This window comes from Nyctereutes procyonoides, unplaced genomic scaffold (genome assembly GCF_905146905.1).
Source record: "Nyctereutes procyonoides isolate TBG_1078 unplaced genomic scaffold, NYPRO_anot_genome, whole genome shotgun sequence".
NCBI classification, from domain to species: Eukaryota; Metazoa; Chordata; class Mammalia; order Carnivora; family Canidae; genus Nyctereutes; species Nyctereutes procyonoides.
This window is the reverse complement of record NW_026575146.1, coordinates 60358164-60372249: the sequence shown is the minus strand read 5'-3', so window position 1 is coordinate 60372249 and position 14086 is coordinate 60358164. Positions and strand designations below refer to the sequence as shown.

Here is a 14086-nt window from a genome sequence, read left to right as displayed (position 1 = left end):
TAACTGCATGCAGGTTTCACAGTGGTTTTGTTCCCTTTGTGTCATTCGTTCTGAGACCCGGGCTGAGGGAGAAGCTGCCGTCAGGGAAGGATCAACTTCCCGGCCCAAGTTAAGAGGCAGGGAGGGACTGTGATGGACCCTGAACATGTTCTTGGTCCACGTTCCTGTCTCCCATTCACAGACTGTTGGCCGAGGCAATTCCCGAGGCCGATCTCAGCCAATGGGACGAGGCAGTGGACAAGCTCCTTGCTCAGGGAGGTGCTACGAGTTATGTGGGGGGAGCAGTGAATGACTGGGGCCCATGATACAGTTCATCACACTCTGCCAAAGGATAGTCTCCTGTTTCACAAAGCCATGTGTGCATACAGATGTTAGTGAATAGAGGGCAGGGCATCTAGGGGGCTCAGTGGTTGAGCATCTGCCTTCGGCTTTTGGCATGATCCCAGGGTCCTGGGATCGAATCCCACATTGGTCTCCCCGCGGGGAGCCTGCTTCTCCCTCTGTGTCTCTGCCTCTCTCTGTATCTCTCATGAATAAATAATCTTTTAAAAAAAAGATGTTAGTAAAGAATTATTAATGATAAGAAATATAAACAATAATACAGAACTTCTGGCATTTTTGGTGAAAAGTTATATAGCTCTTAGAAAGATCACTGTAATATCTGGCAACTTAGGAAAATGGTGTGTTAAAGCACGACATAGAGTCAGAATGCCCTGTGACTACAGCTGTGTCCACACACTGTACATTTATAAAACACCTGAAGATGTAAAGATGAAAATAACTGTCTTGGAATGACAGACTTTTGGGTAGTTCTTCATTATTGATCTTAAACTTTTTATAGTATTGTTATTTTGTACTTAAAAATAATTTTGTTTTCTGAAAGGGGAGTTCTCATTCTTAAAGTTAATATCCATTTATCAGAGAAATGTTAGAAAGTACAGAAAAATAGATGAAAAAAGCAAACTCTGGACCTCTGTCCTCAAACCACCTGTGTACCCTGACTGTGTGGTGACTGTTTTGGGTGTCACCATGTTACCTGGTGCTATGTCCTTGCGTTTCCTCCTAGGTCCTGAAAACCCGTGGCTGGTCCAGGCATATGTTTCCGCTGCTAAACACCCGTTTGCTTCTGTGGTGGCTCAGGAGGTTTTTCAGAGTGGAATAATTCCTTCAGATACCGACTTCCGCATCTATAGGGATTTTGGGAACATTCCAGGTATTTTGTGGATTATTGTGGGCTGTGGTGCAATAGCAATTAACCAGAAGAAAGTTTTACTTTTTTACAAGATATGAGCAAACAGCATGTCCTGAGACCATGTTTTCTATGTGAGAGTTGTGTATTCTGAGTCACTGAAACTGATTTCCTGATGTTTTCCTTTTCTTTTAAACTTTGGTCTAATTTAACACTTGACTCTAGAACATGTCATCTTGCCCCACACGTTAGCAGGATGGGGGACAGGAGTGTCGATGGCGAAGTTCTGGTGGCCTCCTCAGCTCCATGTTCCTACTCCTTGGCACATGACTTGTACTGTCTCCCTGACGTGTACTTCCTTAGTCATTATGTACCACAGCTATAGATTCTGTAAGAATTTGGAAGAGAGATTTTGTCATTCATTCACTCATTCATGTGACAAAGCAATCATGCCACTGCTTTGACATTTTGTCTTTTAGGAATTTAATATATTAAGCAAATAGGCTTAAAGAAAGGTGGTTCTTTAAAGCAAAATGATATTTTCTGTTTTTCCTGTGTGTCTCAGGAATTGACTTAGCTTTTATTGAGAATGGATACATTTATCACACCAAATATGACACAGCGGACAGAATTCTAACAGATTCCATTCAGAGAGCAGGTTGGTATTCAAATGTAGACTTTTGATCTATGTTAAGATGGTCTATTAGGGCTGACCTACAAACCTATAAATATCCTGTGGGCTGTGCATTAGGGAGGCAGCGTGTGGGGTGCATAAGCTGGGTGGGGCTTTGGAGTCAGAGAGAAGAGGGCTTGAACTTTAGCCCTGAAGTTTGGGTTAGCAATTCAGTACACAGGACTGTTCACTGTGAGGCATTGGAAAGAGAGCAGGCCCAGGATTAATGATAGGATTGCTGAGCAACGAGCGTGTAGCCGGAATGGAAGCCGTACATTGGAGGGGACACTGGCAAGTGTTTGGGCAGCTTGCCCGGGTGTAGAAAGTTACATCAGTCCAGGTTGGGTGGTGAGGGCAGGTGAGTGGGGTTAACATGCTTTCCAGAGAAGTCTGGAGTAGCCAGGGGAGGGGAGTCTGATGATGTACCTTAATGAAAGAGTTGATAGGATTTGGCCCAGTGCAGAAGAAAGGATGCTCCAGGCAAGAGCAGAGCGTGGGTGGGGTGTGTATGTGTGTTGGTGCATGCACACATGTGTGGATTGTGGGTAAGTAGTGTCAGACAGTCTGAATAGAACTTGTCCAAGAGCTGACCAGTTGGAAGGAAGGGATGAATCCCGTGGCCGGCAGCAGAGACACAGTCTAAGGCCCAGCTGGGGAAGATGGTGCCATTGACCCTGATGGGGATGTGCAAGGGTGACCTCCCCCGGAGCAGTCGTGGGGAGGGGAAGGAGTCCACCAGCTCTGTCAGACATAGACGGAGGAGCCTGGGAATCAGCAGGATGAAAGTACTGATGTGGGGCTAGAGCTCTTGGCAGAATTGGGAATACAGGTGTGGGCATCAAAGGCAAACCATGGAAGCACATTGGATGGGAGGGGGCTTTGCAAGAGGGAAACAAAGGTCTCAGGGGACTCAGCCTGAGCTTTTGGGGAAAACACATTTGAAGGCAGATGGAGAAGCCAGTGACAGAAATGCCACAATAAGGCAGTGGGTGTCTAAGTGGAAGCAGAGAAGTCAGGGTGGGATGAGTGGCGGGAGGACGGCCAGTCATGCAGGGCTTCGCAGGGCTCTGCAGGGCTCCTGCAGCCCGTCGGTGATACAGTGGTCAGTGCTGACCTCTGCTGTGCCAGGCTCTGCTTGCCAGGGACTCTCCCGCTTCCTGGCTGGGGACTCCTCGTTCAGACTTGTTCTGTATTTGGAAGGTCTCCTTGGAGCTTTCACCTCCAGAGCTCTGGCGACCTGGGCTCCCCCGCTGTCGCTGGCTCCCGTGCCACCTCTGCTATGAACAGGCTGCAAAGAAGTGCTTTGACCAGGAGCATTTAGCTAGAAATGTGTCCCTGGCTTCTCAAACCCCACTGGTCCCCCATGATGTCCCAGGGGCCTCTCCTATCTCTATTAATTTTTTATTTTTTTTATTTTTCTATTAATTTTTTAAAGTTGAGATATAATTAACATTCTTTATTCTTAATCCAAATGTTGGGTGTCTGGGAGCTTCCCGGGAGGTTTTGTCTCTCGGCTCAGCACTGTATTTTGGATACCTGGAGTAGTCTTTAAGGTAGATGTTAAAGAAACTGTCTTTGGGTTTGTCAGCAGTGAGGGAAAACTAGTTCTCATCCAAGAGGAAAGGATGAAGGCCTGTTGGCTGAGCGTCTGTCTGGGTGAAGAGGAGACAGTGGGTACCTGGACCTTTGCGAAATTTTGTAAGAACCATGGTGAGGGATTGAGGTCCTAGAAAGCTCCTCTGTTCACATCCTGTCATGTCCCTACTCACACCGTGCACAGTTTATTCAACTTCGTTATCTTTCTGTTCTTTAATAGGTGACAACATCTTAGCAGTTCTTAAGTATCTAGCTACGTCTGATATGTTGCCTTCTTCTTCTAAGTATCGGCATGGGAACATGGTCTTCTTTGACGTGCTCGGCCTGTTTGTCATCGCCTACCCCTCTCGTGTCGGCTCCATAATTAACTACATGGTGGTAATGGCTGTTGTGTTGTACCTGGGCAAAAAGTTCTTGCAGCCCAAACGTCAGAGTAAGTATTTTCCTCTAAATCTGCAGTGCCGGCCTGGGTATAGGAGTCTGCCTTAAGTTTCTCTAGTCCATTTGCCTCTGTCTTTTCACAAAGGCAAAAATCTTAAAGAATCATAACCTCTGATTTATACTGTAAGGCATTTCCAAGCGAGTATCAGATGAATATGCTCATTGCACTTCTGGTTTTGGTGGAGCTGGGACTTCTGATATGTGTGTGCACACCACAGAGGTGCCACACAGGCTCAATGAGAAGTGGTTTGTACAGACTGACCATTAGTGAAAATTCCCATTGAAGTCTCGTCCGCACCACAGACCAGTAATAAGTGTGCTGTCCTGAAGTCTGACTGAACTGCTTCTGGTTAAACCCATTTCCTTCTGCCTGGACGTTGTATCATCCAGCTTGGTATATGCTCTTACAAGGTGGAGCGTCAGTGGCGAGCACCCCAAGTATGGGCCATGCTCCTCCTGTGTTAGCTCCTGTGGGATTTTATGTGGAACTTGGTTTCCCATTCCTGGTGGTACTTTGATACACAGAGCATCCAGGGGTGTGGAAGATGAAAGCCCCTGCTTTCCTGGTCAGGAATGTGTCTGAACTGGAGGACTTAGTCTCTGGGTCTCTGGTGCCCACAGACTCTGGGCAAATGTTGCTTGAATATTATTCGTCAATACCGTCCCTGTTCAAGGTTTTAACAAACCTGACTCCTGGGACATTTGCGTACTGTGCAGTTACCATGGTGGATTTGTTGTTGCACCATTTGCCCCTTTACTCCTGCAGGCTGGCTGTGAGGCTGATGTAAAGTTGGTGACCTCTGCTTTGTATTTTCTCTGCATTAGCCGAAAATTACCCAAAGGACTTCCTCTGTGCACTCGGCATCACTCTGATCAGCTGGTTCACTAGCCTGGTCACCGTGCTCATCCTGGCAGTGTTCGTCTCTCTTATCGGACAGTCTCTGTCGTGGTACAACCACTTCTACGTGTCCGTCTGTTTGTATGGGATGGCGGCCGTGGCCAAAATAATACTCATCCATTCCCTCGCCAAGAAATTTTATTATGTGGTAAGTGTAGGCATATTTACTGATTTCTTTTTGCTACCGTCAAGGATTGAAGACAAAACTCGTGTTTGGCTTCCTGAGCTAGCAAATCGTGTTTGGCTTGATCAGAAAGAACTGGCTCCCAGCACGGAGTTAATTTTCTGGAACGCTTCTTCGGGGGGTTTTTTTGGGAGACTTCGGGTGTTGCTGTAAAGCTGTCAGGTGTTCAGGTGGTTTTGACCACCTGGCCTGTGTCCGCCTCGCCTCTGCCCAGTCTGCTGCGTTTTGTCAGCCGCCCCCCTTCCCCCCCAGCCCTCGTCACCCCTGTGAGAAGCTCCGAAGTCTCTGGGCTGTGAGTTCCGTGAGCGTGTGGCTGTGGTGCCCACCGTCCCCTGTGCTCGGGCAGCTGTGGTACATGGCACAGATGCATAGGAGGCACCTGCTGCCCTGCAAGCCACACCCTGGCTTCTCTCTTGTTTCCTTCACTTGTTATGGCCCATGTGTCATAGATGCAGATTCTGACAGCATGCAGCTGTGGCATGGGGGCTGCAGACCCTGCTGGGGCAGGGGAGCAGGGAGATGGGGTTCAGATGATTGGTGCTGACACAGGGGTAGTGCCATGCTCTTAGGGCTTCCACTGCATATGTTCACTTGGTAGAAATCAAAGTAGAAATTAGGGTTACAGAGTAATGGGACTCATGGTAAACTATGGTAAGAGAGTGACCTGTGGTTTCTAAAGATTTTCTAAGTGAGTTAAAGGGAAAAGCTTTTAGTTCTGTTATTTATCTGCAAGATAGCCAGTACACACCTGTTTTCTGTTCTCCCTGCTAGGGATTAGAGTGGAGACGCAGGAGAGGGTGGTCCAGCGTTTTCCCATAGGGATCTCTGGTGCCTGAACCATGGTCTCCATTTCAGTTTGTGTGAGGATGTGCTCTGAGGAACGCTGCCTGTTAACAAAACCCACTGAAGGAGGGTTCTCTGACATTAGCTGTCTGTTTAGGGATGAGCTAATGCTTGAATCTTAGTGGCTTCAGTTTCTGAAAGGATTATGCCATGGGGCTCTAGTTCACATGCAGCGATGTGTTACCAGACCGTGGGGTGTGGTGGCTAGTGTGCAGGGTGGCAGGACACAGAAATGCCCATTTGTGAAGTTCCAGTTACTTTGACTAATTTCAGTTGTCTGATCATAAAATTTGGGGCTGAAAGCACGAGGGGAAGGATAATGTGTTTCATTTCATGAAGATCCTTAGAGTGCTGGGTGGGCCTGGCACCATGCTGAGGCCTGGTGGTACAGAGATTCGTAAGAACCCAGTCTCTTTCTCTGAGGGGCTCACAGCTTCATCCAGGAAGGTAGGGAGACCAGCAATTATGGCACATTGGGATGAGCTGAAAGAGTGACGTGTTCACAGCACTGTGGGACCACAGGACGGCTGTGGAAGTCAGGAAGACTTCCTGAAGGAAGCGATAACATTGAACTGGGTTTTTGAGGTGTGAGTACAGGGGTGCAGATGGAGAGCAGGTTGATGGGTGGTCAGAGGTGGGAGAGCATGAGATGCATTTGTGTCATGGTCAAGAAGGTCAGTGTGGCGAAGACGAGGTTGATGGCACAAGAACCAGACAAGTAGGCCAGCGTGAGGCTAGAACATGACACCGAGAATCAGGGCGGCCACCATTAGTCTCTTCTGAGAAGGACAGTTAGTGGGCGAATGGAGATAGTGTGCAGAATGGGGGCAGAGGGCAGGGCTGGCAGGGACCCGGTTCCAAGAACGTCTGTGTGATCATTGGCTGCGGTTTGGGGGTTTAAGGTGCCATCGGCGCTGCTGAGACCCGGGTTTTTAACCACCTGAGTGGTTCTTGGCTTCAAAGAGAATCCTAAGAATTAGTTTCTTTCTGATTACTTTTAAAGACTGTGCCTCTTGGCACTGTGTTGAACATCAAAGTGTTCCACAGCCGTGGCCTTCTGTTTCTGGGGTGGGGGGAGGTGTCAGGAGCCCGGACAGGTGTGGAAACACACTACTTTAACTGTTGTGAGCTCTAGAAGTAACACTCGTGCCCTGGGCTCTTCTGGCTTGGGGTTTCTGCCCCAAAATGATGACTCTCATGTTTGTGTGAGCAGAACCCCTGCTGCCGAGGCAGTAGGGGGCGGCACGTTCTCAGGGGCTGCAGGTGCCTCTCCTGGAAACATGGATACAGAGGCCCGCAAGCCGGCAGGAATACAGCTGCGGGGGGCCTGCAGTTCTGCAGCCGTGCTGCTAGTGGTGCTGCAGAGCCAAGCTACCCTCCCCAGGCCCCTCTCTCCTCACCTTGAAAGTCTTTGGATGTTGTGTTAATAGAAAAGCTTACAGGGACGAATGTTTTTAGGAGAGTCCTTTCTTCTATTTTAGTGTTTCCAAAGGTGACTTCTAGGCTGGGGAGGAAGAGCATGGAGTGCGCTCAAGTCAGGATGTCTTTTCCCTGGATGATTAGATGCCCCTTTCCCGTGCAGTGATCTGGATTCTTTCCGTCCCGACAGGAGGAAAGACACTTTGTTAGCGCTTACTTCAAGTTCAGTGCAAAATGTAGCTCTCCTGAGTGATGGTGACGATGGTGCAATAGAAGTGCTTTGTAGATGGCCCACGAACGAGACTCCTGGTACAGTTTTCTCTCTTTCAGAATGCCAGTGACCAGTATCTGGGAGAAGTGTTCTTCGACACCTCGCTGTTTGTGCACTGCGTCTCTCTTGTGGCTCTCACGTCTCGAGGACTGTGCTCGGCGTTTATTAGCGCTGTCTGGGTGGCCTTTCCCTTGCTCACAAAGCTTTGCGTGCACAAAGACTTGAAGCAGCATGGTAGGGCATTTTGGGGTTTGATGCAAATGGGGAAATACCTTAAAATGTCTACAACAAGACTTGCAGGGACTGTTTCCTTTTTTTGGTCCCTTGGTGTAGGCTTTCAAGACTGTTGCTGTTTGTTCTTTTAAATTTTCAGATCACACAGACTTTCATCCTAGGCCTCATGCCCCATGCCATTCTCACGTTTGCGAACACATGGTGATGTCTCACGTACATATTTTTTTGTTTCATTCTAACTTGTATTTCGTTGCCCCTGAATGAAAGTGTTCTGTCTCATGTATAGACGCCAGTGTTATCAAATCTGTATCGCGCTGTAGCATTTCAGAGATGTGTGTTTTCTTTCTCTTTTTCCCTAGGTGCCCAAGGAAAATTTATTGCCTTCTACCTTTTGGGGATGTTTATCCCTTATCTTTACGCGTTATACCTCATCTGGGCAGTGTTCGAGATGTTTACACCAATTCTTGGGAGGAGTGGTTCTGAAATCCCACCTGACGTTGTGCTGGCTTCCATTTTGGCTGGTTGTACGATGATCCTCTCTTCTTATTTTGTAAGGAAAAAACATTTAAAATTTTTTTTCATTTTACACACACACACACGTGTGTGTGTGAGGAGTTTAGCTATAGTAGATTCTGTGAAACAGCGTTGCTAATGCTTTATTGAGAAACACCTATACAGAATGGGGAACGTGTGTGCAGAATGTGGGTTTACTGGTAAAAAGATGTGAAATGGTTTTTGTCTTGTTCTGTTTTTTTATTTCCTTGTCCTTCCAAGTCCTCTGCTTTTACCTCTTCACGGCTTTCAGACTACCTGGATGTGAATTTGTAGAGCGCATACCAGCCAAGTAATCAGCTCTTACTTGCCCAGATTTTGCTGGGCAGCGGGTTTTGAGAATGACTCCCAAGAGTGTGTTTTCAGCTTCCAGTGAAAGGCAAGTGTTAGCAAAGACATGGTAGTTTTATTGTTTTTAAAATTTTATTTATTCATGAGAGAGAGAGGAAGAGACACGGGCAGAGGGAGAAGCAGGCTCCACACAGGGAGCCTGATGGGTGGGACTCGATCCCAGGTCTCCAGGATCACGCCCTGAGCTAAAGGTAGCACTAAACCACTGAGCCACGGGGCTGCCCAACATGGTAGTTTTATTAGTGCTCCTAGAGCTGCTGGAGGGAGACTGCATCTAATGAGGCTTTTCCTGTCATCACTCCGCTAACTACCTGGCCGCAAGCACCGCAGGGTTCCTTCCTGGGGCCTTTGTGGGTGACAGACACTTGGGATGAGTGTCACAGGCCTGGTCATTCTGCTCTGTCTGTGCTCAGCCTGTGCAGGGAGAGTCCTCCCTGTGCCACCCCTGCTTCTCCTCCTTGGGACTCCAGAGGGAAGACTAGACCCAGTGTTAGAGCAGCTCCAGGCAGAGTTCCACCCTCAGCACAGTGTCATAGGGCCCAGACCCTCTAGGGGAGGCCGGTCTTTGTGTTACGGCTCTTTTTGTTGGCATTCCTGAGAATAAGAAGTAATTAAGTAATTACTGAATATAGATACACTCCAAGATCTGCAGTAAGGCAACTAAATAGAAAAAGTACTTGTGCCTTTATTATAGTTCTTTCCTCCACAGAGATAATGGCGAGCCTTTCTATAGCCATAGGGTAAAGGGCACGTGACGTAGAGGTTGGAATTTAGAGACAGCACGTAAGGATACCACGTGCGTGGTCAGCAGCATCCATGCATGTCCCTCAAACAGGCAGCAGACAGCCATGTGCATACCTGTGTGTCCAACTCCGGTGAGCAGCTTTTGGGCATGTACTTGTGTGTGATCAGCAGACGAAGTCCAAGCATTCCAGCCATTCTGCTTTTAATATAACGATTCAGTTCTTACTGGTATTTGCAGGATTGCATACCTTATTGGTATGGAAAATTCTAAAATGCTCTTTGTTGCCTCTAGGGTTTACTACTTCTGGTTTTAACATTAAGCCTTGAAATTCTCCGTGCATGTCAGTGGAGGGTTTCACTGCTGTGGGAAATGGGTTTCATCACATGTAGATGGGGTCGGTATCCAGAGTCAGCGGAGTCCTGGACTGGGTCCCCACCGTCAGTGGGTGAAAGCTGCCAGTGCCCAGAAGTGATGACCAAAATGTGTGGCATTTCAGTTCCATCCCATGTGTAACAAGACAAAATAAGCCCTGAAAACTTCACTATGGAAACTTGGGAACCATGGAAAGAGGATTAAAGTATATTGCTTTTTGAATTTTATCTTACTACGAAAGCTTTTGGAGAGTGCCTTTTGGAATACTTTGAAACACCGTTTATTTTTCATTAGAACGTGAAACGGCTGTGCTACCAGGGGCGGGCCTCCTTCACTCCGTTACTCTGGGGTGGCGTTGGAGGGGCTGACGAATGAGCCAGCCCAGGTGGGAATTAGACCATAATGCAGATTTCACAGAGCTTCTCTTTCGGCCCTTGGGAATTTATTAAGTACATTTGTCCAGAAGCAGTTCCATGCCTGTCTGGTGGCAGGTTAGCAGGTCCTAGGATTGTACCGAAGAACCCCAAGACTACAGCTCAGTGACATTGGGATACGCTTGGGAACAGGACAGCTCACGCGGACACTGCCGGACCCTTCTCATGTTTCTCTTCGTTTTATTTTGCACACATTTGGGAACCTGGAGTGATGGGTGACATAACATCTAAGACGGAAATAAGAGTGAAATTGAAGGTGATGGAATCCAGACAGCACTTCACCTCCCAGCCCTTCCTTGGGAACACGTTTCATTCACCCCATTACCAGACCTCCTGGAGAAAATGATGGAAGGGGCAGCAGACGTGCCTCATGCTTTGAAGCGGGAATGTGGATGTGGAAACGGAGCTCACACAGGCTGTAGGACATGGGGTTGCGGCTGGGTGGAGATGGCAGGAACCACAGCGTGTGACAGGGAGGGCTTATTTTGACCTGAAAGCCTCTCAACACCTAAACTGGGCAGCCTTCCAATGGAGGGGAAATCATTCCTTGGGGAGCTATTTGACACTTTTCTGGGCAACCACATTTTATAATTTTGTGACTGTTAGGACAGAGAGGGACAGACAAGGTAATAATTTGTGTTTTGCAAACTCACTGCCTTAGCCATTTGTTTCTTAGCTGTCTTGTTTCTGTGCTCTTGGTGTAAAAACACAAGACCATTGATCCTAAGACCAGTACCATTTTGCTGGAGATGACCTTGGATGGGATATCAATACACAATGGCTATAAAGTCCTTAATTTTATATAGTAGAGCATCTGGTAGGTTACAAATGTGTGCCTTATTTCTCCTTTTTATCTCCATGAACATATGTTCACATTCATGCTCTCCTTACTGACCCTAGAGGGTGAGTGATAAGGGGGAGCAGGCATGAAGGGAGCTGGGACTGGGTCAGTGTGGTGGCATGCAAACCCCCTGGGGATCTGTGGGCATATTCTGAGAGTTGTGTGTTGCCCACAACCTCTATGTCCGTGATCTCATTACCATGAAGAAGCGTTTGTAGGACATGCTAGATGCCCACCTTGAGGCTGAGCCACTTGCTGTTCCTGCCCAACATCAGATGTGCTGTTTCAGACGGCATTGACTGTGGCTGCCTGGCACTGAGGGGGGATAGGCCCACAGGTGGGGTCCTGGAGGCACATCGGAGTGCAGGCTCAGACCAGGCTGTCGCTGCGGCCCATCACACAACTGTGAGGAGTGGGACTTGACCTTTGTTGGAATAGGCTTGCTTACGCTTAAAATCTTATCTCTGGTCCTTTGACAAAAAAGCCTGATGTCATGACGTCTGGTATACTGGTGTCGAACGTGTAGTGGTTAGCAGGGGCCTTGACAGAATCAAAAGTAAAATGCAGTCGTGGTTTGAGTGGGGGTGGGTCTCTGTCCTGGTGTCCTTGCCAACTGAACCAAGACCCCACCTGGGAGTCTTCTCCCGTCCAGCTGGTGGTCACCTGTTTATCTGGGCTCTAGCCCGTGATGGAAAGGCCTAAGTGGGGCCTGTTTGCTGTGGCAGCATGCTCACATGCTCACACGTGCTGGCAGGTGCTCTTTGCGACTGGTTGGGTGACACCTGTTACAGAGCAAAGGCAGTAAAGACAACTCTGTGCCCACAGTGATTTTTCTATTTCTGTGTCTCATGTTTTAGATTAACTTCATCTACCTTGCCAAAAGCACCAAAAAAACCATGCTGACTTTAACTGCAGTGTGTATGGTCACCTTCCTCCTGGTCTGCAGTGGCGCATTCTTCCCGTATAGCTCTTATCCCACCAGTCCAAAGCCAAAGAGAGTGTTTCTTCAGGTAAGAGCAGCTTCGCGTGTGGTTCTGGAGGGGGAAGCCCTGTGTTGCTGAGCTTTGCTAGTCAACAGGAAAACCAGCAGACGTGCCTGCCATTGACCTATTTATTTAGTTGTTCTCAGCTGTTCCCTGTAAGGCAGTGAGGAGACTGACCCCCATGAGGCTTTCTTTCTAGCGAGACATGCTTTCTCCCAGGAGCCTGAACCAGACATGTCAGCTTATTGGTTATTGTTCAAATGACAAAAATGCAAATATGTGCTGTGGGGTAATGAGCTTTCAGAAGTACAGGTGGTAAAAACGTCTGTGGGCCAAGTAAAAGTCCGAGTTCATCAGGCAAAACAAAATTGATATTTTAAAATGCTGGTACAGGTGATCTCAGGTAGCCTTTGAGGTAGGATGTCATGATGAAAATATAACTTAGGAAACTAGTAGCACAGGATTTAGAACTTGTGTGGATTTTAGATTTTTGGCAAACTTTCTGAAATCGGTGATAGAAGGCAGGGAAAGAACTAAGCTGCCTTATTTCTAGTCATTCTCAGCCTTAGAGGTTGCAAAACAGAAAAGCCAACTTCAAACAGGGGCACTTGGATGGTTTGGTCGGTAGGGCACAGGAGTCTTGGTCTCAGGGTCGTGAGTTTGAGCCCTGCATTGGGTGCAGAACCTATTTTACAAAAAAAAAAAAAAATCTTAAAAAAAAAATCATAACCCAGATAAGTATCCAGGGATTTGAATAAATGATACTAACACTCAAATGTAAATGATGAGGGAGGAGATGCTGACAAAGGGCCAACTGTTCCTTGTCTGTAACAGTCTTGGAGGACACAGCGATACACTCAGTGTGACGAACTTGACAATTTACTTCAAAAACTTTGAAGAAGAGCTGATTTTTAGGAGATTGAATTTTTATAATTAAATTAGTAGTTAGGAAAAGGGACATTTTTATTTTTAAAAACTGCTTTTCTGATTTATTTGGGGTTCTCTTGTTCTCCAGTGATAGAAGTTGACAAACTTTTCCCAAAAAGGGTCAGGTAATAAAGACTTGGGGCCCCACCAGCCTTAATGGCCTCTGCCGCAGCTCTGTGGAGCCCATGCAGCCGCGCCTGCATGGAGGAGCCAGCCGGGCTGTTGACAGGCGGGTCGTGGGCTGTGCAGCCTGCGGGCTCCGGTTCTCCTCCCCCTGCCCTCCACACCCCTCCCTGTTCTGTGCCATATTCTTCGGGCTGTTTTCTGCCGTTAAGGAAGCTGGTCTAGGTGGAGTGTGGTGCTTTGCAGAGTCGTCAGGCCCACGTCTGTCATCTAGTGGTGAACTTAGACTCCGTCTCTGCATGGAATTAGCTTCAGAGTACACTGAGAGGGAAGAGTGGGTGTGTTCATTTCAGGACATATTTGTTTCCAGCCTTCATGTAAATGGAGGCTTCATTCTAATGCTCATGTCTTCTAAATCTAAAATAGGTTTTCAGAAGAGTCTTCATGAGATTTAACTATATAAATGTATTTGTAAGAAATAATAAAAACTTTGTATATCTGCTGTTGGGCTTAAAACAACATAAGCAGTACCTGTAGGACCCGAGTGTCCCCTTCTTGATCCTGCCCCACCTCCCCCTCCCCAGAGAAGTCCTCCTGGTCTTGACATTTAGGGTTAATTGTTACCTTTTCTTCACCACGTACCTTCACCACGTCAGGATCCCTGAACAGGAAGGTGCAGTTTGCCCTTTTTGAACTTGTTACAGATAAAGCCATACCTAACAAATACTCCTTTGTGACTTGCTACGTTTTGCCCAGCAGCACGCAAGAAGCTTCCAACGTTGATTTGCATCCCTGTGGTTCAGTTGACCTCTGTGGGGTGATGCCCCTGTTCACTTGCCCCTCTACTGTTGGGTATTTGGGTGGCTTGCAGTTTTGGCTAATGTGGATGGTGCAGAGTCAGTACTCTTGTACCTTGCACGAGTTTCTCTAAGGCACACAGAACGGAATGGCTGCTTGACGGGCCTCAGTTTCCCAAGGTGGCTGTGCCCACCCCTTCCCCTGAAACCTCC

General features: G+C 47.6%; 1 protein-coding gene across 1 annotated transcript in view; it reads left to right on the top strand.

Annotated features, from left to right (window-relative positions):
• ERMP1 (endoplasmic reticulum metallopeptidase 1) overlaps positions 1-14086 on the top strand; it is a 40973-nt gene that overhangs the window by 15656 nt on the left and 11231 nt on the right. Inside the window, exons 5-11 of the mRNA XM_055311055.1 lie at positions 1067-1213; positions 1755-1847; positions 3679-3891; positions 4725-4945; positions 7574-7748; positions 8108-8298; positions 11901-12053. Coding sequence (XP_055167030.1) covers positions 1067-1213; positions 1755-1847; positions 3679-3891; positions 4725-4945; positions 7574-7748; positions 8108-8298; positions 11901-12053 — 1193 coding nt within the window. The remainder of the gene's footprint in view (positions 1-1066; positions 1214-1754; positions 1848-3678; positions 3892-4724; positions 4946-7573; positions 7749-8107; positions 8299-11900; positions 12054-14086) is intronic.